At 54.2% G+C, this 24,476-nt stretch overlaps 1 protein-coding gene across 1 annotated transcript; it reads right to left on the bottom strand.

Annotated features, from left to right (window-relative positions):
- Nucleotides 1-179: 179 nt before the first annotated feature.
- Nucleotides 180-24,389, bottom strand: RPIA (ribose 5-phosphate isomerase A). The gene is given in 14 exon segments (XM_031949212.1): nucleotides 180-1,023; nucleotides 3,432-3,531; nucleotides 3,733-3,874; nucleotides 4,267-4,335; nucleotides 7,322-7,386; nucleotides 8,860-8,919; nucleotides 12,320-12,375; nucleotides 14,494-14,554; nucleotides 19,636-19,652; nucleotides 19,655-19,983; nucleotides 21,051-21,280; nucleotides 23,376-23,473; nucleotides 23,520-23,659; nucleotides 24,385-24,389. Coding segments are annotated over 14 exon segments (1,470 nt in total). The 3' UTR covers nucleotides 180-925.
- Between the last annotated feature and the right edge of the window lie 87 nt (nucleotides 24,390-24,476).

The following is a 24,476-nucleotide window of genomic DNA, read 5'->3' as shown; positions in this document are numbered from 1 at the left end:
CTTTGTTCTGGGAAGGCCGCCCTCCGAGGCAGGCAGCACAGGGGACAGGGAGTGGACCCGAGAGCTTCCCGAGGGGCAGGTCACCCCCTCCTCATTCAAAGCAGAGACAGGACTTGGCCCCGCTGCCTCTGGCCTGTCTTCTGTGCTGGAGGGTGACAAGAAAAGCCAGCACGCAGGAGCAGCCTCACGTGGCACTGAGCCATTTTATTCCAACACCCACAGAACGCACCTGATGCCCACCTGGGTGAGCCACACAACTTACAGCAAACAAGGCAAACAAAGGATTCAAACCAAGTGGATGGCAGAAGGAACCCCCCCCCCCACACACACACACACACACCGGGAGGTGCCTCCCAGCAGCATCGGGCTCCCCACTTTGGGTGAGTGGCCCGACCTTGGCCAAGAGGTGATGGGACTGAGGTCGAGATGGCAGGTCCATGAAGGTCACTGCTCGGCTCAGCATCTTAAAGTATGACTATGAAGTAGGAGCTATTAAAACGTAAACGCAAAACAAACCATCAAAGGGAGAACTAAGGCGCATGGATGGCCAATGGTTCCAGTAAGGCATCTATAACCCCTCAGAGACTGGGCTGGCACAGTGGCTGACATTTGGGGATTCCCAGGAAAACCAAACACTCAGAAACTTAACAAGAAACCAGCCACCTCAAGTCAAGGATTCAAAAAAACTGTCTTTTTTCTCTTTTTTTGGCATTTCATATAAAACATGAAATCAAGTTTTTTTTCTTTAAAAAAGTGAGTTTTTAGATAGAAAAAATATATATGCTTTTCTGTTTCCTTAAAAAAAAAAAAAACCCACAACAAGAGGGGCATTCAGCAACATGTCAGGAGACCCCACGTTCCAACCAGCCATCCTGGGGCAAGTACATTAAGGCTCTTCTGCCCCAGCGATCGGCGAGGGCCTCGGTCAGTGAGACGGCCTCTCCCTGACGCTGACGGAACCATCTTCCATGCCAAAGTAGACTCTTTCAGCCATGTTGATAAAAAGACCGGTGTCTACAACCCCTGTAACAAACGAGGAAGAGCTAAATCACGACTTCTGAGTGCAGGCAAAGACCGCGAGTCCCACTATTTAAGCTCCAGCAGCTCTATGAGCATGGGGCAAGTTCACTTCTCATCTGGAAGCCGGGGAAGCTCACCCGGGCCCACCAGTTCAAGGGGCCCATGGCTAAATGCTTCTCTGGGACAATGAAGGCAAGCCCAGCACAAGGGAGCCCCAATTCTGCCCCCCCACACCTGACTCAGTCTCTGGGGAAGAAGAGCCCTCACCTCCCCGACTGACCGTCCCGGTCTGCACAGCTCTTTGCCTGACACCAAGCCTCCATTGCTACCAGCTGTCCCAGGGAGAAGGCGGAGGGAGTCCCAAAGAGAAAGAACCCACCCATCTCCCACAGGCTAACAGCCCCTCCAGTGCTCAAAGGAAGCCGTCTTCCCCCAGCCCCAGCCTCGGCCCAGGACCTGCTCATCAGGCCTCTGCAGGCACCAAAATCCTGAGGGGGGCGCACCCAGAACTGAATATAGAAGCCAGGGGTGGGAGTGGGGGGAAGGGACAGAGCCTTCCCAAGATAGGATTCTGTCTCCACCTGCCCAACCCCCAGACCCTGCCCCCCACTCCCCCGGGCCCTCACTGCGCCCCTAGAAGCAGGACTAGGACCAGCAGGAGGCAGCTGCCGGGAAGCCATGTGCCCCGGGGCCACCTCCTGGCCCTTGTAAGGGACGGACCCCCCGAGGGCTTCAGAGCCCCCTTCTGGGCCAGCAGAGTCTAGACACTGTGCTCAGACATCTGGAAGCCCAAGGCCAGGGTCCAGGAGGACCCTAAGTAAATGCTTGTGGACTAATCCCCTCCAGGCCACAATATTAGGGAGCAGCTTTTCTTCCCCAACAGAAACGTGGGATTGAGCAGCAAAAAGGGTAAAGGGGAGGGAAAACTGTCCAGGTCTGTAGAGCCGCTGGCCAAAGGCAGGGGCCATCCTGGCCCAGGGACTGCCTCTGACCCCCGCTGGCTGGGGGGGTTCCCCTCCCCTCCAAAACAGGGCAAAGGCAGACAGACGTACAGACAGGAATCAGCACTCCGAGACCTCAGGTTCTCCCAAACCCAGGGTTCCAGTGGGGGAACCAATCCCTGCTGGGGCAAAGTGTGCCTTTAGTGGGCCATCGACAGCCCTCGTAGCCTCAGTTTGCTCATCTATAAGGACGGGCTTGGACTCCCCAGTGCCACAGTCCCTCCCACCTGGATCTAGGGCAGGAGAAATGCTGCCCCCTAGTGGATACCAGGAAGTTGGCCCAAGGGGGAAAGGACGCCGGAGTTGGCTATTTCTAGGCTTTCCCCGACCCCTCCCATCATCTCCGACCCCCCCCCATCATCCCCCACCCCCAGTGGGGGGCCCCCTCTGTGGCTCCTTGGTGTCCTAGCGGAGGACAGATGGGTAAAAGGGGGGGGCGATCAAGTCCAACCCAATTCTCTGACTTTGACAGGGATGGGGGGCTACGGGCATGGAGTGCTACTGCCCAGACCCTTCACTCTTGTGATTTACTCTGACGGACTGTGCCCCCTTTTAGTCTCCACTCTAACGACTAATTTGGGGGATGGAACATTGGAACCCGAAGGTGATCAAAACCAAAGCTTCCCAACAATGGGGAGGAGGGAGGCCCTCCAGTCCCTAGGAAAGGCTTTTAGGATAACCTGGAACAGCAGCCCCTGCTCCTCCCACCCCAGGGCTCTTGGGGAAAGAGGGAGCGGGTCTGAGCTCACGGGCTTCCCTGCTCGGTACCTGCCTCCCTAAGGACTGGACCTTGGGGCGGGGCACTCTCCCCCAGGCAGCTGGGCACCTCGAGCCTCTGAGGGGCTGGGGGCATCGCCCGCCAGCAACCGCCTCTCGCCCCCCTTCTCCCCAGGCTGCCTCCAATGACACAATGACACAAAGTGGGCACTGCTGCCTCCCTCCGAGGCAGGCCCCACCACACGCGCAGGGCGCGGCGACAGCTCTCCCCACTGCCCAGTGCCCTCAGCAGCAGTGCCGGCCACAGGGACTTGGTCCTGGGGACGCTCCGGCACTGCTTGGCGAGTCCCCTTGTCTGCCTGGGTAGAAAACGGGGTCCCCCAAGGGCCTGCCTCTAATCCAAGTGGGGAGGGGAGTAGGACAAAATCATGCACTTATTTTAAATGACTGGGAATAAAGCATTTCTGACACTCCTAGGAAGTCACAAGAAAGCCCCCTCAGCAGCCCCAACAATCTTAGGGCCTCAAGCACTCACCCCAAGGAAGCCCAAGTTCTGGCACCGAGTCCCCTTGGGGTGAGCAGGGGCTCAGTGAGTGCCTGTGAATGAGGGGGGGCGGGCAGCACGGCCTCCGGGGCCCCCCACCCTTCCCCCGCTCCCCTCCCCAGGCCGGACAGTGAGCTTCCTTGGGTTACCTGGGATCATCTTGATGGCCGTGTTCACTTCACTCCACTTATGCACTCGGTCAAACTTCCAGTCCAGCAGAAAGTTCCCATTATCCGTCACCACGGGACCCTAAGAAGGAGTTCGGGTGAGTGAGGGGAAGGGAGGGGAGCAGAGGCCATGCAGCCCCCCAGTAGCTAGGCCAGTGGAGGGAGAGTGACGGGAAGGGTGCCGAGCTGGGGGAGAGGGACAGGAAGGGAGCCAAGAGGAGGGGGAGGGACGGGAAGGGCGGTCAGCGACCGACTGATCCCACAAACACCACCGGTCACTTACTGCCTTGCGCTCGGCCATCCGCAGCTCGGCCACTCCCCCAAACATCCGGGACAGGGCCCTAGTCACGGGGACATAGGCCATCGGGATGACCTCAATGGGAATTCCCTTCACCCAGTGGTCGCCGAGGTTCTTGGAATCCTTCCTGCAGAAGTGGGTCAGACAAAGCCAAGATGACCCCTCCCAGCACAAACAGCCACATTTTCAGTAGGAACCCAAGGGCCAGAAATGTGGGCTCTCGAGACGCACAGGCGAGTGGCCAGCCTGCAGAGGAAGTGGGAAGGGAGCCTGCGGGGATGGGGCACCGTCGGCAGGGCCCCCCCAAGACGAAGCTGACACTCGCCACCTCCTGCCTGCAGATATCCCTCCCTCCCCGCTCCCACCCCGGGAGCTCGTGGGGTACGCTGACCGCCCAGGGGAGAGGATTTGCTCTGGGTCCTCCTCCTTCCTCTGGGACTTTGAGAAAACCTCCAGCCTCTTTGCCTTTGTCTCCTTATCCACGACACAAGGAGAGCCTTAGCCAGGGCCTGGGCTTACCTGTAATCGGCAATCACGATGAAACACTTGGCATAGCCGGCTACGATTTTCTCCTGAGTCAGACAGCCTCTGGGAACGGGAAGAAGCAAAACAAAAGAATGGGGAAATCAAATGAAGGTGGAGCACAGGTGCTAGGATCCAGTCTGGGGACACTCACAAGCCAATCCCCGGCCTTCATGGGAACCGGAATGCTGAGCTTCTCAAAACCTGTTTCCAAAGGCCCAAAGCTCTGCTGAGGGGCCTGGCTCTTACAGAAACATCAGTTTAGAAGGGCTGGGCAAGAGAAGAGTTACCTCTCCAGAACTTCAAAACGTGTAGAGGACCACTCAGGGAGCTAACGGGGTCTTCCCTATTCCCCAGGGGGCAGGAAACTATGTCCTCCAGTGGTTTCCTCAACTGTAAAATAGGGCTTGGCTACAGAGTAGCAAAAGCCCCTTTTAATTTTATTCTAGGATCTCAAATTTATTCTAACCTGTTGCAGAAAGGAGTTTTTCCCCAGGTACACTGACAATAATCAGAGACCCATTCCAATGTTATGATTCCGTATTTTTATCTCTAGTCTACTCTAGATAAAGGCTCAAATGGCTTTTCAAGGTGCCCTGAAGCATGTACCCAGTGACACACGACCCTCCCTCCCATTATGGCCCCTCCCTCTGAATTCCAGGGCCCCCTGTCCCCCAAAGCTCCTCTATCCTTTCAGTTTAGACATTAGCTGGGATATAGGTACATGTCCCCCAACAACCCCCTTTTCAAGGGGATTTGACTGATCTATGGGCAAGGACAATGAAATTCACAGAGAGTAGGCAATCCATTTATTCCTCTGCTGTGGAGCCCATCACCAAGTTTCCCTTTCAGAGTGGAAGTGGGGACTGCTTCGTTCTCTGTACCCGATTCCTAGCTGAGCCCAGTACTTCATAGCAGGTACTGATGAGTTACTAGGGGGCCACTTACAAAACCCAGAAGCTTTTTTGTAAAATGTAGATGCAGAAACCATTCTAAGTTTTTCACAAAAAAATTACATGGATAGGGAGGGACTAGATCTGCCATTCCATGAATACAGGAACTCCCAGGTCCCACACCTTCTCTACATTTTAGGGGGAGATGGCCCAGATTCAAACAGCTCATACGTCCGGGGAACAATCGGAACCCGGGCTTCCCTCTACCCAACACTAGGGCACAGTCTCCCACACCAAAGACTAGTGAAGCACTTGGATCTCTCTGGGTCCTGGGCCAGCCTTGTCACATAGCTACCACAGTCATTCTAAGGTGAAGAACTTGCCCAGTCACGTAACTGCCAATCAAAGAGCAAATAAAGCACCTACTAGTCATCAGTAAACTGGGAACGGAGGATACAGGTGCCAACGTACATCACAAGCACAATGAAACAAGGCCTCCTCACCATGCGTGTATGTGTGAGAGAGAAATCTCAAAGCCAAGTAACCCTGAAGGCAAGTTTCACATAGAGCTCCCTGACCAGAGTAAATCCTTCCATACGCCTGTCTTCTTAGTAAGGGAAGGTGTGCAAGCAGGGGCAGGGAGGCAGCACTAGATAAAGCAGAGGGGATCCAGCCCTCCACTGTAAGGGAGCGACAGCTACCAGGAAGGGCCCCGGAACTCCAAGGCTGACACAGCAGCTGGAGAAACTAGAAACAATTTCGGATCACGAGTGTTCCGTTAAGAGACGCCTGACTAGGGGGCCAGGCACTGGGCTAAGTACTGGGGACATAAAGCAAGGAAAAGGACAGTCCCCACCTGGAGGGTCTTCCATGCTAATAGGGGAGACTGAGCAAGCAAGTATGTGCAATAAGTACAAACAAGTTGGGCAGGTTAAATAGGAAATAGCAAAGTAAAGGGGAAATTATGAAGATGATGACAATGATGAGAGGGATTGGGATGGGCTTCCATAAAAGGTGGGAATTTAGCTGGGACCTGAAAGCAGGCAGGGAGCCTGGGAGCTGGAGAGAAGGAGGGAAGGGATTTAGGCGTGGGGAAGAGTCAGAGAAAATTAGAGCTGGAAGAAATCTTAGAAATTATTGAGTCCAACTCCCTTCATTTTGCAGATAAGAAAGGCCCAGTTAGGTGATAATATCATACAAATAGTGGGAGGCAAAGTTAGAAATGAGAGGCCCAAGATCCCTTATCCCCAATACAGTGTGAACATAATTGGCACTTTCCCAGACAAAATGGCTAAAAACAGGTTAGAGGAGAGAGCCAGGAATGGGTCAAGACAGTGACTAAGTCCCAGAAAAACCCAATGGGTGGGATCAGGGAGCATGAGAAGCTCACCAAAACAGGGCAGTGTGAAAACAAAGGTTCTTAATTGGTGCTTAGGAGTTTGTTTTTGTTTATAAACTGCTCTAACTTGTGTCCCCTTAAGTAGGGATCAGTGAGCTCGGGAGGCCTGTTTGAACAAAGGTGGTTTGTTTTTCATAGAAGCCCCACAAATGCTGGGCTGTATGATGACTGTGCACTTTCCTGGGCCTGGGCCTTCTACTGGGGGTGGCAAATCTCTGAGCCAAGTTCAGCCCCGGGGATGTGAAGCCTGTATAAAAATCAAATCAGGCTTTTATTCAGGGTCAAGGAATTGCAATTGGTAACAAGACACTGTCGAACAGGGAAGTTCCAAGAAGGGAATTATCCTCCAGGAGGAGGGAAGGCAGAGGGAACAGCAGTGGGATATAAGGAGACAGAGGTTCCTAGAAAAGCCACAGGCTCAGTTTAGATCACTCCTAGCCAACAGAGGCAGAAGCACTTTTCAGTCCCTGGTCAGGGTCACCCATGGGGTCATCAGAATTGCTGAAAGGGACGAAAAGAGGGGCTGCAGACAAGTTTTAGGAGCTGTCTTTCTGGGAACAGAGACACTCAGCAGAGGCTCTGAAGTGTTTACATTGGGGGCAGCGATTAGAAATTGTTAGTTGGAACAAGGCAGGGGGCCCAAAGTTTCCCCAGGGTGGGGGGAGGGAGCTCCTGTCCCATAACAAAGTTCTGTGATGAACACATGATAGCCCTGATGAATTCTGAGTAGAAACCTGTAGAACCGTGTCTGGAAACTCACCCGCCGCCTTTGATGAGATTGAGCTCAGCATCTACTTCGTCAGCACCATCGATAGCGAGGTCAAGCTGTGGGGAAAACCGGGAGATCAGAGACAACCTAAGGCCGAGATGGGCTCACAAAGAGCCAGCAGCCAGACCCTCATTTCTAGCAGCTCGGGAATGATGGCCCACGGATGAGGGCCCAGTGTACAACCACAAGGCATGATTCCAGTACAAGTTTTGGCCACATCTGACATCCCTTTTCCCCTCCAAAAGTCATGCTCTCACAACTACCTCATCGCTGAGTTTAGCATGGGAAGAGACAGTCTGGCTCCAGAATACCAGCTCCAGACGCCTGTTCTTTAAACACTTCCAGCCTCAGGGAAGTCGATCCTATCAGGGAGTTAAAACCTGCCCCCCTTACTGCCAATCTCTGCCACCACAAAGAATGGACTGAGCCCTCCCGGGCTGCCACCCCGGACTCCGGGCCCACTCCAGTAAGTGGGCTGTGGTTTGTTCTTCCCTCTCCAAGGACTGTGACGTGCAAATGAATCGGACTGCAGGGAGGGAGAGAGGGCTGGGCAAGGCTGCCGGCCTCGCCCCTCTGGAGCAGCCTCGGTCAGACGTGGCCCGGATGCACCAGGGGAGTCGGGCCTTTTGGGCCAAGGTCTCCAAAGGGTCTCAGTCTGCTTGAGGCCACCTGCAGTGACCATAGACATCGTCCAAGGACCTCCCGGCAGAACCACGGACAGGGACAATTTGCAGGCAGGGCACCAGGGCTAGCTGGGCACACGTGGGGCGATGCCCTCGTCACCTTCCAAGGCTCATGGGAGGAGGACTCTTGCCCTCAGTCCAATCCACCCCTCACCTAACCCTGGTACCAACTGAGCTCCATCTCCATGGAAGAGCTCCCACTGAGCTCCAGCTGTCCCCGAGCCAGAGGTTCTGGCTCTTCCTGGGTTCTGCAAGCCTGCGACTTTCACACTCCTCCCCTACTTTTCCCAAGGGCTCCCGCTTCCCATCTAACCAGCCCCATCTAGGTATTGTCGTGTGTCAGGCCTCCCTCCCCCACCCCGCCACTCATCTACAAACTTCTCCCTGTGCTCTCGGGCTCCCCGAGGAAGCGTCCTGGGCTTTGAAGGGGCTCTCTGGGAAGTCACTCACATGAGAAGCTGCAAAAGCAGCAGGGCTCACAGCTCCCAGAGGCAGGGAGAGAAAGGCCTCCCTGCCCTTTGCCTTTCTCAGGCCTCCGGGCACTGAGTTCGGGGATGTTGCTGAGCAGGGTCGCCGTGAGTCCACAATATGAGGACGGGCAAAATGAACTTGGGCCAGAAGGAGCCTTCAGCCCCGTGACCAGATGGGCTAATGGGCGGAAGCGGCAGACAGACTTAGGGTCAATCTGACAGACAGCTGCCTCATGACTGCAGGCAGTGGGTGCCCTCCCGGGGCAGATCCAGCAGAAGGGGGCAGCCCGCTCTGCCATGAGGGCCCCCAGTCAGCACCGGTGCCCTTTTCCTGACCCAGGGAGGGCCCACAACAGGGCCAGGAGAGACCCCTCACCTCTGGGTGTCGGTCCAGGTCGCTCAGAGGTAAGCCGTTCTGAAGGATGAGCTGCCGGGCCTGCACAAATGAAGAAAAGGCGTCATCACCCGCATGTCTCTCAAGTCCCCAGTCTCAGGGTCTCCCCGCCCAGTTTCTGAAGCTCTGATTTGGCACAGGCTCGTCGCCAACTCCCAAACTGCCTCAAACGCAAGTCTCCTCTTGTGGGGGACCCAGCCTCTGGGGGTGAGGTGGGGGGAAGCTGCTGTCCATCAGAGATCCCCCCATCAGGAACCAAGGTTATCCCGGCTGACCCGGCGCACACTCCCTCTGACTGTCCACCTCAGACCCCTCTCTGTGAGATGGACCGGCCCCCATGGCTCCCACAGCTCACCCCTTCCCGTGTCTCCATTTTGCCTTCCCTCTCTAAGTGCACAGGGCTTCCCCAGGCAGACTGCAAACTCCTCGAGGGTGGGGACTGTCCTAGCTGAGCCTCTGAGTGCCCCAACCCCCGGCAGCGTGCCGGGCGCATGCTCACTGGCCGACCGACTCGGCAGCAGCTCCCCAAACCCGGGGGCCGAACTAGCAGCAGCAGAGTAAATCATGAAGCCCTAAAGACTTTGGCAAACAGGTCTGGAAACCCCTCCCAGGGCGGCCGGTGGCCATGAAGACACTGCCAATCACTGACCGCTGCCCCTGCTTTACAAAGTGTCTTTGTCCGCGCTGCTCAGATGGGGTCGGCTTCTGAATGCCACCAGCCCTGGACAAAGCTGGGTGCCGAGGAGCCCGGAGAGCGCAGGCTCCAGAGCCCTAAGCCCCACATACAGTAAGTGCTTCATAAATGTCCCAGCCCTTCAGACAGCATCTAGTCCTTCTCTATTGATGCAGAAACTACGAATGGCACAAATCTGTATTCAATGGCACAAATCTGTATTCAAGACCGCCCAGGAGCTTGTGCTGTCTATAAAAAAGATGGGAACGGTACCAAAAATAGGAAGAGTGGAGCAAACGAGCTAATCATTAGCTTGCTCTTCTGTGGTCAGAAAGAAACTGTTCTTGGCTCACAGTGCGAGCCCTCGGCTCTCTTGGCTTGGTGCTCCCGGGCCTGGGGTGGCCAAGCTTAAGGGGAAAGAGGTTTGGCTCTCAGGTCCTGTGCCCGAATATTGCCCTGCCTCTTATTACCTACATGGCCTGGGTCCCTTCCACCACCACCCATGAGCCTAAAAAGAAACTTCAGAGGCTACACTGACCCTAAGCCTCCCTAATAGAGAAGGAGGCGGCAGCCTGGCGGGCCAGGCCCCAGACTGAGCCAAGGCTGCAGGAGCCTGGGCGCTGCGCCGGCCGGAGATCCCCAATGCAGCAAAATCCCGGGCCCTGCAGCCCACAGGCAGTGGGACTGATGGCAGGGGACCCTCACTAAGGACCAGCCCACAGAGTCCATGAGGCTTGAAGCCAGAGGCCTTCTGCGCAGGGAGGGACAGGCTCATCCCACCACCACAGGCCCTGGGTCAGACTAGGGAGGCCCAGGCCCGAGCTGAATCCTGGCTGAGGTCTCAGAGGCTGCCCTAAGGGGTGAGCCCTGCCAGGCTCCCCACATCTTCCCTCTGTAACCTGCCCTGAATTGTGGATCCTGGCCACCTTCTGCCCAGCCTTCTCCTCACCCTCACTCTTCCACCCCCCAACTTTCCAGTTTGGGACCATCAAGCCTGGGAGGAACGTGTCGGTCTCTTCCCTTCCCTTGGCTGGCTCCCCATTATAAAGTGAGCTATTGTGTGTAGGACCAGAACCTAGCAGAGCACCACGTGCCTTCAAAGCCCTGGATAAATGCTCATTCATTCATCTCGCTGTTTGGCAAGAATGTGGACGCTCAGCAGAACTCATCACCAGCACAGGGGGAACCCAGGAAACCTGGCGCAGGAGAGCAGGCCAGGAGGGCCAATGCCGCTCAGGGGACAAAGACTGAGGGCAGAGATGGAGGGCTAGCTACAGAGAGAAGCCAGAGTGCGCCTGAATATTACTGTTGCTACTGTAACCATTGTTGTCGATGACAGCTGACGTTTGTACAGCCATTAAATATCCATTTTTCCCTTTGATTCTCAAAACCATCCTGATGAGGATAACAACATACCCAGGACTTATCATACAGCTATTTTTCTTTTTAAGACTTATTATGTGGGGACAGCTAGGTGGTGCAGTGGATAGAGCACCTGAAGTCAGGAGGACCCGAGTTCAAATCTGTCCTCAGACACTTAACTTCCTAGCTGTGTGACCCTGGGCAAGTCACTTAACTCCAATTGCCTCAGCCAAAAAAAGGAAAATTGTTATTATGTCACAATACTATGCCATAATATGCTATCGGTATCATATAGATGCTTTCTCAAGGGGTAGGTGCGTGCAGAAGGGTAACAATTTGGAATTCAAGTTTTTTTAAACTAATGAAATATATGGAATATATCTGGCCTCCACAAGGACCAGAAAGTAGAAGCTCCACAAGAGGCAGCTCTAACTCAAAATAGGGAGGCTTCATTCGCATCTCACATGACCCCAAAGTGACGAGGTGGCCTCTGGAGCTCGGGGGTCTCCTCTGCATTCCAAGCAGATACAACAGGATGAGCAAAGGCAGAAAAAGGCAGCACAAACTTGGGCTAACGGAGAGTCCCCTCTGGGTGTAGAAGGAAAGGTCTAAGGCCAGAGAGGTTCCTCCCCTCTGCACATCTGCACAAACCGTCCACCGGGCCTGAAGTGCATTTACTGAGGCTATGTGCTAGATATTGGGGCTACAGAAACAAAACCCAACATTTCCCGCCCTCAGGGTCTACGTTACCCTATGGGGAGAAGGTGCAGGGACACAGAACGCACTGCCCTAACTCTATGCTACTCCAGGGCATGAGGAGCTGGGGTGCCGGGCACAAAGTGCTGAGGGGCATATAAAGACAAGGGATTCTAGGGAAAAGGGGGGGGGGGGGAGGTTCAGCATGAGGCCCAACCAATGCAAAGACCCAGAGATGAAACATGGAGGATTATGTGTGAAATACAGTCTCATCTGGCTGGACCAGAAAGCGGGGGGAGTTATGAGCAAGAAGCTAGAGAAAGGAGGTCACGCCAGAGCCCTCATCCCCTTTCTGCTCGACTCAGGTGACGATGCCTCCCTTAGGAAGTCCCCCCCATTCTCATGCCGATACGCCCTCACCCCCAGGAGAACCAGCTCTACCTTTGTATTCCACCACCTGGCAAGGCCATCATTTAAATAAACATGACTTCAGAGGGAGGCTTGAGCCAGTTAAGTTAGCCTTGAAGGCCAAGGTAAGTGAATTATGTTTTACTGGGCAGGAAATGCAGAGCCACCGAGTAGGGAATGATGGAATCAAGAGTTTGAAATGAAGGGAACCCAGAGTATTCAAATGCTGACAGGAGGAACCAAGAAAATCCAAAGTAAGGGAGCAGCCCTAGGTGCGGAAGAATCACAGAAACAAGTACATACCTGAAAGGACGTAGGAATACAGACAACATTCAGGTTTTCTTGTTTTACTCTTTCAGCTGAGGAAAAAAAAAATTTGAATTCCTTCTTTCTTTTTTTATTTTTTATCCAGAAAGTCATTAAGAAAAAGGCAAAGCAAATCCCAAACAAATGTTCCTTGTTGCTGGCAAGTCTAGTCTGAAGGCTTGGGAGTCAAGGGAAGAGGAAAGAACACTAATCTGGGGTCAGCATTTGGATCCAAAAATCAGCTCTGCTCCACGATAGTGGGCAACATTAGCAAAATCGTTTAATCTGGCAAAAGCAGTTTCCTGGTCTAAAAAGATGAGGGCATTGAACTAAATGATCCTTCTGATCCTTTTCTACTCCAGATTATGTATGGGGCAATGACCCCCTTTTGTGAAAAAGGTTTGAGATTTGTGGGGTCCAGACCTGCGGTTTCATTGGGTCTAATAGGGAATACCTGTCCTGCTGATGCATCTTTAGCTTGGGATCTCTGGACAATGAGAGGTCGGTATATACACAGTTGGTACATAACAAAGGAAGGATGTCAAATCAGATCTTTTGCCAAGGAAACTAAACACATAAGGTTTCATTTTAGGCTATTGGACCAAAATTCCATTGTTCTGGCCCAAAACTTGTGCCTCAAATTCAGAGGGTTAAGCTTCTCCTCCCACTTTGGATCTTTATCACAAAGATGAACAGAAAGCATTAAAGGAGACATTCCTTCCAGTTAAAACTACAGGCACCTCTGATTGTTGTTACCCAAGTCCCAAATGTTCTCACAGGAGACGGCTGTGGCCTATTTGAGGAGACTATTTCTGCTGTCAACAGGCTGACAGGAACCTCTCTCAATTGGCCTTTAATGACCACAGGCACTAGGCCTTGGCCTTGGAGCACTCTGGGAGGTAGTTACAGCAGCCCAGAAGAGCCATTGGGCTGGTGCTTTATCACTAATGAAGGAAAAACAGGTTACTGAAACCTGCTGAGCCACCACCCAAGCGAAATGATCCCAGGGCCTTGAACAAACTGAATCTGGGGAGTGGCCTCCAGGCCAAAGAGGAAGAACAATTGGGACCTGGACTCAGGCCCAGCAGAGAAAGGGTGGCTTCATTTGCAGGGCCAGTCTTCCCCTTTCCAGCCCTAGCAGGTGATCGTGGGAAGATGGGGTCAAAGGCTCTCAGCCTGCCCTCCACCTCCTGCCAAGGCCCAAACGTACGGGCCACAGCTGGCTCAGAGCCACTCTATCCAGGCCTGTCAGTACATATGACTGGCCAGCAAAGGAAAAAGGAGGGCAGATCCATCAGCCTCACAAAGAGCCTTGGGGGCCCAAGACCCCACGCTGAAATCCTGGTTTTGCCCTGTCTGGGGTCTCCCACGCCCCATGACCCATGACCCCAAGGACCACAATGCTTGCTTAGCCAGAGCACCCTTATCTTGAGTGCAATGAGATTTCCTGTTTTCACTGGTTTGTGCCACTCTGGGATTTGTCTCAGGAAGTTCCCTTTAGGGAGAAACCTCCTCTCCTACTAGACCCTACTGTCACCCCCAAGGGTGGGCCCAAGAATCCCCAAATCTCTAGCTCAGGAAGGGCTCAGCTCAGAACCTCTCCTTCCCACCTGGTCCCCCCCACCATGTACATCCTCCCTCCCGCCCTCTTCAGCTTCCTTTCCGGTGCCATCTTCCCTTATTAGCTAGCACTTCCTGTGTATCCCTGGAGCCCAGCACAGTAGGTGGCACAGAGTAGGTGCTTTAGGCTGACTGATCTGAGAGAGCTGCTAAGATCGCTTTCAGCTCCAAATCCAGTCCTCTCCAGGCTCTGGGGCCAATCTTCCTACTCCAGGAAGAGAACAAGGTGCCAGCTACCATGCTGGGCTGGTACAAAGGGGTACAAAGAATGACAATCATGGTCCTTGCCCCTAAGGAGCCCACATTGTAAGGGGCTGACACAGGCCAGAGCTGTCCCCATTAGACAGAGCGGCCAGAGTCGGGGAGGAAGAGGTGCCCTCCAGGCTACCTGGGACTGCTCCACCCTCTCCCCAGGCTCAGCCGGGCCTGACCTGGCCACAAACCTCTTCACCCACTCCAGGCCCCTCCCCACTCCAGCTTCCCACCAGGATAATCAGTGGAGAAAGCGCCCAGGGAAGGGGGCAGCAGGGGAGAAAGGGACAGTAACGTACCTATCCTCTGCACGGCATGGACGATGGTAGAACCGCTGCCAATCCCCAGCACCTGGTTATTCTGCCAAATGTAAGGAAGAGCACAGACATCACTAACCACATTTCCCAAGGCTCCTCCATCAATAAGTTGGATACCTTCCCCATACCAACAATAAGAGATTAGTGCCTCTTCCCGGGACATGCACAAGTACACAAAGAAGGGAAGAGAACATGAACAACCCAGGAACTTGGGAACCGCAGTGACCCATCTCGGCCCAGATGAGGGGCTCCAGAGACCTCCTCCAGCTCTCCCACCGGGGGAAGCCAGCCATCCTCTCCCAAAACTGCTCATCTCCCCTGCCCAGAGTTCTCAGCTTCCCCTGACATCAAGCCTACATTTGCCAGGGAAAGCCCCACAGACGGGGCTGTGCCCTTGGACAGGCTGGTACGTTATCCTTCTCCATGTTCTAGGAGATGGGGAGCACCGGAGGCAGAAGCAAGCACGCGGTCACGGGTCTGCCTGTTGGTTATAAGGCAAAGTATTACCCTATCCAGAAATGACCTTATGGAAAATAAGACAGTATTTCAAAAATGCAGTAAATTAATGTGAAAATAAACAACCTGTTCCCAGGGCCACTAAGCCTTTAAGGATCCCTGAGGGGCACGCAGTGACTTAGAAAACCACAAGTCACCATTATCTAAGCTCTACTGCATTATTGAGTAACTGTTTCTCAATTACATTTTCATCTGCCTTGGGTGCATGTTTAGCACCTCTGTCCCAAGAGTCCTTAGGGCCCCAAAGGCCATAGGCCCAAATCCCCACAAGTCTTTTCATAGTTACACCCGGGGCCTGGGTACCAAAGTCAGGCACAGCCCCCGGAAGAGCCCACAAGCACTTCCTCCTCAGCTTGGGCCACTGAACCCCCAGCCCCAGCCCCAACCCCTAATCACACACAGAAAAGTAAGACTCAGGGAACCAGTCAAAATGCTTTGGAACTCTGTAAATAAAGGCCCATCTCTTACAACTTGATGCAAAGGCGAGAAGGTTGGGCCTGGTGGCAGGAAATCTGCTCTCCCTCCTTGGCCCTTCCTGTGTGACCCTGCAAAGCACTGGGCCTCAGTGTGACCTCCTGTAAAATGGGGCTGGCATCCCTTTCCCGCTCTAAATCTGCCACCCTCTGAGACTCTCTAACAGGAGTGATTCCTGCTAGATGCAAGCAAGAACCTTCTGAAGTGGAGGCCCTGGACAATGGGCCATCAAGCAACTTGACAAAGTTTGAGCTGGGCTGCAAGACAACCCGTGCATGGAGCTAGCCAGTTGTGAGCTTGTAGGCCCAGGCCCCACCTCCCAAAGCATCAGCTCCAGGTAGCTTCGGATCAATAAACCCCAAAGCGCTCTCCTGCCCTCCCGGCCCAGGCTTAGAGTTCTCAGGTCCGCCTGCCAAGAAAGACGTTCCGTCTGTGGAAACTTCATCTCCTCTGCAGGATCTTGGATCTCCCTCCTGACCCAGTTACAGAGCAACAGCTGATCTGGGCCGAAGGGAACCCTACACCTCGGAAGTTACTCTCTCAGGGCAGGGAAGGGTCCTGGAGGCTCAGGACCTCACCCTGCAGCCGGGAGCTGAAGACCACAGACTTATGGAGGAAGTTACAGGGCAATGAAGCAAGGGACTAGAGCTGTGCAATAATGGCACCGGTCCCCCTGGTAAGAGAGGTCACACATGCCCCAAGTTCCTGTGACAGCCTCCTAGCACGGCCTTATCAGCAAACACCCTCACTGGTATTTTCCTTAAAGGAGCAGTTAGGGGGACAGAAAAACCACTGCAGTTGAGACCTGGAAACAAGTGCCTTTGCTGGTGTTATTAATTAGTGCCAAGCTGAGGAAGGGCCTTTGCCAGCCTTGGCCGTGCTCTTAACCCCCCAAAATGGGGATGAGACTACTTCACAGATTGCTTTAGGAAGGGGATGGAGATAGGGGCCGAGTCTGGGATTTCTTAAAACTCTTAAAATGAGGAAATTGCTCCCACCAGTGGGGGTCCCAGCTCCCTCTCTCCTAGCGGACACCGCCCAGAACACCAAGGCTGGGCGGCTCAGGTGGGTCCCACCGCTGTGTGTGCCAGAAGCCACGCTTGAGGCTGGGCCGGCTCTCTGTGCACTCCATCACACAAGGACCTTGTGAACTTGTTCCCGACAGACCCTTCTAAAGCTGGATGGAAAACAGGACTCACAAGAAATGACAAGACTGGAACCTGAGTCCTGTGTGACCCAAGAGGCGCTGAGCACACTATCAGTGTTGGCTATTATTAGCCTAAACTTTAAAAGGCTTGTAAATACTAGTTGTAAACATTATAAAAAGAGAGGAACGGTGGCAGGAAAGGCCACTGAGAATGCTTGGCAGGAGACCTTAGCTGTCCCAAACTTACGAAACTGGATGACAACTGGAAGAAAAATGGGAAACAATCTGCCAAAATGTTTACAACAAACTTTTCTCCATCAAGGGCAGCTCCCACATTTGGAGGCCAAATGTTTTTATGGAGAAAGCAGAATTGTCACTGAAGAAAACAGAGATGGGAAAAGTAGTTGGATTAGACCAAGCTTGTAGACAGAGGGTTCCCACAATGGAGGAAGGAATCTTGAGTACGTTAAGGGACTGAATCTCAAGGCACCTGACACCAAATGTTTGGAAAAATATACAAGGACTTGTTACTATCCCAAAGAGGCAAAAATATCAATAACTAACCCACAGAAGAGTTTTGTGGCATGCTGGACAGAAGGCCTATTTCTGACCCCTACTGACTACCATTTAACCTTAAATGTTAAAGTAATTTCCTGACCTGGGAGGAGTTCCCTATACCAATAGAATTAAAGGTCCAGATCCCAGGGACCCATGAGGCTTTCTCATCAATATACAGTTATGTGAAAAATGTAACAGAATAATAGGGATGATCTTACACACTTATTGAAGGTACCTTTGATTAGGATTATTTAAAAAAAAAAAGAATGTTCACCTGCTATGATCCATAGTAGATTATATCTTTACAGTTGACAAAAAAAAAATATATATATATATATATATATTCAAGATTTCAAAGTCATCATCTGTAGACCATAAAAAAGGTATTTAACTTGATGCAGCTAAATAGCTTGAGGAATTCTCTCCTAACATGGTGGTTCCCCTGGATTGGGGCACAATCCCTCAGACAGCTAGGAGAGAGGGGGCTGTGTCCACACTGGGTGGAAGGAATTTCCTCACTTAAGAGGAAATTCAAAGAAATTTTCTATAGGAAAATCTAGGTTTGATCTCTGGTGATTAATATTAGATGAGGAGTAAGGCATAAAGTAAAAGCGAGAGGCTTTATCAGTGCAAAAGACCAGTTGGAGCTCCCTTTATGATCTGTAGTGGACATAGTGAATAAGGGTCTCTAAATGACTGGTGCCACTGGGCTCACAACATTAGGAAGCCAGCAAATATCTCAGGGCTTCCTAATGTGTTTAAATGCCCAAAAGAATTCGGCCCATCCACAAAAGGATGGAAACCGCCCTGCTCGGCAGGGATATGCAGCTCGGCAGGGATATGCAGCTCGGCAGGGATATGCAGCTCGGGGGTCCGGCTCCAGCACGCAATCCGGCACAGGCCCTAGGGCAACGGCTTTATTTAGTGATGTTTTACTGCACAAGCCACGGAAAGCACCATCTCCTAAGAATACGAGGTGGGGGCCGCTCAGAGGACAATGGACAGGCCCACGGCGGGGCCACAGAAGGTGCAAGAGTTAGCAGGGGTGGCCAGCAGGGTCAGGACTGGGCTGATCCCGTAGTGAACCTAAGGATAACCCACGAGGAGCCCACATGCTCCGAGGGAATTCACACCATGCCACACCATCTCCAATGAATGAATGAATGAATGAACGGACCCTCATTCAATGTTTGCCAAGGGCAGAGGCCGTCCTGGCCGGGTCCAAGGGGAGTCCCAGGGGACGGTGAGGGGGCTGCGTGGAGCCCCCGAATATCTGGGAACTAGCTAAAGGAGATCGGGGCACCCCAGCGCTTGGAGTGGCCCCAACACAGGGGAGCCGCAGAGGCGGGCTTCAAGCGGCACCCCGAGGGCGCGGAGAAAGGCTGGAGAATTCCCCCGCAGCGGAGGGGAAGCCCCGCAGCTCACAGAATTTCTGTAGGAGTGTGCCGAGCCATCCAACAATCCAGCAAAGTGGGAATTCTAACCGGCGTCTCCGTTTCACAGATGAGGAGACTGAGGCAAGCACAAGGCAGTGGCCCGCCCAAGGTCACCCGGCCTCCCTTCCCAGCCCTCTGTCCCGTCCCGCTGGAAGTTCAGCTGCTCGGGCGGGGGGCAGGCGCTGGGGCCGGGCCAGGCGGGGGCAGCCCAGCACGTCCGCCCAGAGGCCGCGGGACGGGGGGAGCCCGCGGCACAGAGCCCGGGCTCAGAGACCCCCGTGCTGTCCCGGGCCCCTCGGCGGCCCGCCGGCGCAGGAGCGCGGTCACCCGGAGCCCGCCCGGGGGGCCTCCCTGCAGCAGGAGAATGGAGCTAGTTAACGGGGCCCGTACATCTTGGGGGGAAACGGCCTCCGCCCAAGTTCTTCCTCCAGCGGAGACAAGGAGCGTTCGCGGGCTGGGAAGGGGGGAAGCCCGGGCTGAGAGCGCGCCCAGGAGGCCTGCGGAGGAGGGGCTGGGGCGCTCCGCGCAGCGACCCCGCCCCCGAGCCCCCGGGAGGCAGCCCCGCCCGCCCCGGTCCCGGTGCCCCGGCTCGGCGCCAGGGCCGGGAGCCCGCGGAGGAGGGCTGGGCGCTCCGCGCAGCGACCCCGCCCCCGCCCCGGGAGGCCCCCCCGCCCCAGCGCGGCCCCGAGCCCGCACAACTTTCCCGGGCGCCCGCCCGCCTCCCTCCCCGGCGCTTGCACAGGTGCCGCTCGCACAGGTGCCGGGCGGCGGGGAAGGGGCTCCCACTCCCGGAGGGACCGCGCCAGGAAGGCCGCGGGGCTGCGGAACCAGGCCGCCCCCGCCCCGTTTCACAGAAGGGAAAACCGAGGCAGGAAGTTGGCGGAGGCCGCCCGCGCGCGGGCGGAATTGGACCCTCGTCCCGGCCCAGCGCTGCCCGGCGCTCCTTCGGGCCGCCCGGAGGAGGCGGCCGGTCGGGGCACGGTGGCCGCTCACCTTCACGTGGTCCTCACGGCCGCGCGGCCGGCCAAACGCTTGGCTTCCTCGGTCTTGGACATGGTCCGGGCGGGGCACGGGCGGGGCGCGGGAGCGAGAGCGAGCGGGCGCGCGCCGGGGCCGCGGCCGGGGCCACTAGCGTCCGCTCCCGCCGCCCGAGGGCTCGCGCTGGGAGGCGGCACGTGCGGCTCCCCGCCCGCCAGCTCCCCGCCCCCGGCGAGGTCCCTGCCCCGGCCCCTGGCCCGCCCGGGCAGTGGGTGGACCCGCCCGCAGAGCGTGCTGAAGGGCCCGGGCGCTGCATCCCCTGTGGCCGCCGGCCCAGCCGCGCCTGCCTCAGCTCGCCCCGCCCTAGACCGCCCCGGAAATCGGGCCCCAGCGCGGAGGGCGGGCGCCGAGGAGCGGCCCCTCCTGGGAAATGTAGTTCCGACGAGGGGCAGCCCCCGCGGCCTCCCGGGAACTTGGACTACCGGCCCCAGAAGGCAGCGCGACTCAGCCCGCCCGCGGCCTCTGCGGCTGTCCGGGACAGGCCCCACTCTCCCCTACCCCGGGCGGCCAGGCCCGGCCCACGTGCTTGGCCCCCTGAAGCGCGTCTGCGCCGAGCCGTGGAGCCGGGGCTCTGACCCGGAGCGGGGGAGGGCGTGACGGCCCCTCCCCGCCCCCCGGGATTTGTCCGGCCGCGATTCGGAGAGCCCTTGTGTGTCCTCGGCGTGAGGAGCGCGGGGCTGGGACCGAGGGAGGCTAGAGATCAAATCCAGCTGCTTAATAGCGCGACCCCGGCACGTGGTGTACCCTAGCGACAAGTCACTCGCATTCAGTCCCCTCCCAGACACAGTGAGCGCCGCGCATGCGTCGGCCGTCTGCCTCGGTTTCCTCATCCGCGAAATGGGAATGATAATACGCTCTCCTTTCCGCAGTGTTTGGAGGATCACATGAAACTAATTACAGGGCGCTCGCTGCCAATCTCCCAGCCTCAGTTTCCTCACCTGCAGAATGGGAGCAATAGCGCCTGCGTCTCCGTGCGCTGCGAGAATTAAAGGAGAACCTCTGTGAAATCCTTTGCACCTAACGGATTACTTGCCGTCTGGAGGGAGAGGAGAGGGAGAAAAGTGGGAACTTTAGGTTGTGCTGGGCTGGGTGTTTAAAACTGTTTTAATAACTAACATATGATAAATGAAATAAGAAGCTGCAACAAAACACACGTAACCACTCGCTGTTGTACATCCCGATCTACCCCAGGCCCCGAGACCTCTTTTTAAGGAGTAAAAGTGATCTAGAATATGCAGTAAATGAATGAAAAGAAGGCACGCATTAAGGGCCGGCGACTGGGAATGCAAAGCCCCCCGCGTTAATAAGTGGGGAAGAAAGGGCTTGGGTGGGGGCTGAGGGGAGGCCCCGCTCCCTCCTGCCTCCCCTGCCTCGGGGCGAGTAACGGCCCGCCCGGGGAGGGGGATTGTCGGTCCCTCCCGGAGGTGAAGTCGTTCCCAGAGGCAAAGCCGTTCCCAGAGGCAAAGCCGTTCCCAGAGGCAAAGCCGTTCCCAGAGGTAAAGTCGTTCCCAGAGGCAAAGACGTTCCCAGAGGCAAAGCCGTTCCCAGAGGCAAAGCCGTTCCCAGAGGCAAAGACTCCGAAAGGACGATTCTGGAGCTCCTGTTTAGGGGAAGCCGGGAAGCGAAGGGTTAAGTGAAATAGTAATAGGTAAAACCTTTATCTCAGCCGTAAGAGGGGACGGTCGTGACCTAAGGCAGAATTAGGAAATAGGACAATTGGAGGAGCTGGTCACCTCATTAAAAGGGAACTTTGGCATAACAGTATAGACCTAGCAATGATGCGGGAAAGATTCCAATCTTTGATTCCCGACCCTCCTAGTTAATGTAAATTACCCTTTGACTCACAAATCCCGGTCCCTTTGAATTCCAATAGAAGGTCCGGACCTGTCCCAGCCCCACCCGGATCTGAGCCAACTCTGGGGCTACACCCCAAAGCCCCTCGAGCTAAGTCTTAAAAGACTTAAAAGGACCACACTGGGAACCCCTCTTTGCAGAGATTCCAAACGTGGCAGCCATGTGAGGACCCTCTGTCCACTGGGCCCTCTGTCCACTGCCCTCCTTATCTCTACCTTCACCTATCTCCTACTCAATAATACTCAATAAAACTCAATAATAAACCTCTTATTAATCTAGCTCTCTGGGCTAATAAATGCTTTTATTGGGATCCGCGCCGCTTCTAGACCTCATATACCGCCGTATCCTTACGCCGAATCTAAGGGGGTTGCAGGGGAACTTTGTTTGACTCCCTGTACCCCAAACCTGCCACTAGACCTAACTAAACCCTAGTTTCATTTAGGTACCCCAAATGTAGACCTCAACATTCGGTTCCTAACCTCAACAGTCTCATTGGTTTTCTTCGTGTGAAAACTTTAATTTAATCAAAAGTATTTATTTTGTATTTCATAATGTTCTAACTCATGTTTGGTCATAATCTATAGAACTGACGGGTAAACCATTCTTTGCACTTCTCATTTACTTACAGTATGACCTTTTATGTCGAAATCATGACTAGTTTTCAAAAAGAGGTGGAGTGTCTGCAAACACTAGACCAGGGAACTTGATCTGTATTCCTGACAAAAATCTTAAGGCACATTTAAAAAGGTTTATTCTATATCTTTTTTTTTTTTTAATCACTTTTATTTCTGAATATGCCTTTCTCCCCGCCCACCCCCTCTCCCCCCAGCTAGCCATTCCTATGAGCAAGGACATTCAAACTGCCTTTTTAGATTAACTGAAAACACTGAGTAATAATTATTTCTCCAGTCCAAAGTCCTTTCCAGACTTATCTGAAGGAAGGAAATTTTATTTGTACTTAATCAAACTTCCACAAAAACATTTCTCTTTTTCTCCAAGTCCTAAGTCCTTTTTTCTTCCAGGAAAATGTTAAGAATGAAAGTGGAGGGCAAAGAAAGTGTATAAAGGGTAGTAACCAGGCTTAATAAATGCTCTTTAATGCTTGTTGACTTTTTCTTTGTCTCCTCTCTCTTCTCTCTGTCTCCCTTTCTCCCTGTCTATTTCCCTGTCTCTGTCTCTCTGTCTCTGTGTGTGTCTCTCTCTGTCTCTCTCTGTCCCTCTGTCTCTGTGTATCAGTCTCTTTCTCCCCTCCTCCCCAGGCAGTCAGGGCTAAGTGCTCCGTCCCAGGCTCGGCTTGAGCTCTCAGAGATGACTCTCCCCTCAGTGCCGGCCGCCTGCCCCCTATATATTATCATTCTGTACTTCAGCTTGCGGCACAACTAGAAGGGTCGGCTCGAAGCACAAGGAGCATCTGGAGGGATTTGCACTCGGGTCCTCCTGCCTTTCTCCCTGCTCCATCCAGCTGCTCCCCTTTTCTCAGTGACCTCCCTGAACTCTGACCTCTGAGTTTTTGCAGCACTATCTCCTTGCTCCCAGCCCCCCTTAGGGCTCCTACTCAGTGGGGAGGGGAGCAGTATAGAAGAGCTCTAGCTTGTGAGCTAAACTCAGCAGTAAAGAGGAAACCCGGAAGAAGGGGTTGGGTTTGGGGTACTCTCTGGCAGTGTGATGGATGAAAAGTTTGAGAGTAATTAATCACTGTATTTTTTATGCTGAGTGGCTAACTAATAAAAGGGTCATTGGGAGCTCTTGTGAATCAGAGCCCGGTGGTCTCTTGACAGTTGTATGTGCTCAGAAGAGCCAGTGTTCCTGGCAGGGGGCCATCAGCTGGATAGTTAAAGTACTGGGGGTTGCACTTTGTTCTCCAAGAGGACCGAGATGACGGCGCTGTCCAGTTGCAGAGGGTCCAGCTGCGGCCCATCAGACCAACGGGAGCGCTTGCCTACAGGCAGACGTAGTCTCTGGGAACTTGGGGCAGATTCTCTCACCTGCTGAGGAGATGGACAAGCTGAGAGTAGAGAGGAAGGGGTGAGGGCCCGGCCCAAAGTCCAGTGGAGGTGGAGAAGGAGCCCTGCGGTGGGCCGAGGACAAGGAGAACGTCTCGTTACACAGAGCTCCATGAGGAGGCCTTAAATTTAAAAAAAGGCCGGGACGAAAGGCTCTGTTGTTTGTAGACAGTAGATAGGGGGAAAATGGGGGTTTGGGGATAGAGTGGGGAGGATAATGGGTACAGTCTACTGTCTTTGGTGGGATGGAACGGGATCCCCTGTGCATGTAGAGAGGCTCTTCCTGGCAAAGAGAAAGGCTAGTTCTTTGGGTGAGGGAGCAGAGAGGGGCAAAGGCATCAGGGCTGTGTGGTTCAGACAGCATTTAATAAAAAAAGCTGGAGAAATATCTAGAAGCAAAGCAAAGTTTTATTGTACGTTCTCAAGAGAGTCAGGCATCCCACCCATTGAGCAGACAATAGGAGGGAGGAAGCACCGTAGGGGGCAGGGTCAACACTTTTTATCCCTAACGCAAATACCCCCTCCCACCACTGACCCTCATCCTTATTGGCTGAGGTCTTATTCTAAACGCGGAAACTACCCAAGAAATTGTACTTGACCAACAAGTACATAGTTGCCCATATTTGACCTAAACAGAAAGACACTGATGTCACAGGAGGATAACAAGGGGACTTAAGTATGCCCTTAGGGGATAGCAGGGAGGGGACTTAAGTATGCCCTTAGGAGGATAGCAGGGAGGGGACATAAGTATGCCCTTGACTTAATGCTTAAAGTCCTTCAGGCCTACTCCAGCTCTGAAGTAGATGAAGCCTTACTCGATTTTCACAACTATCTTGAAAGATCTCACCTCATCTCGTTCAGGGCCTTGGGAGGTGGGAAGAAAGCCTTCAGAGAATGGGCATACCAACAGAAGTCCCTGCCCTCAAGGAGCTTACACTC

This window comes from Sarcophilus harrisii, chromosome 2, assembly GCF_902635505.1.
Source record: "Sarcophilus harrisii chromosome 2, mSarHar1.11, whole genome shotgun sequence".
Taxonomy (NCBI): domain Eukaryota; kingdom Metazoa; phylum Chordata; class Mammalia; order Dasyuromorphia; family Dasyuridae; genus Sarcophilus; species Sarcophilus harrisii.
The sequence above is the reverse complement of the archived record's forward strand: the minus strand, read 5'-3'. Positions and strand labels throughout refer to the sequence as shown.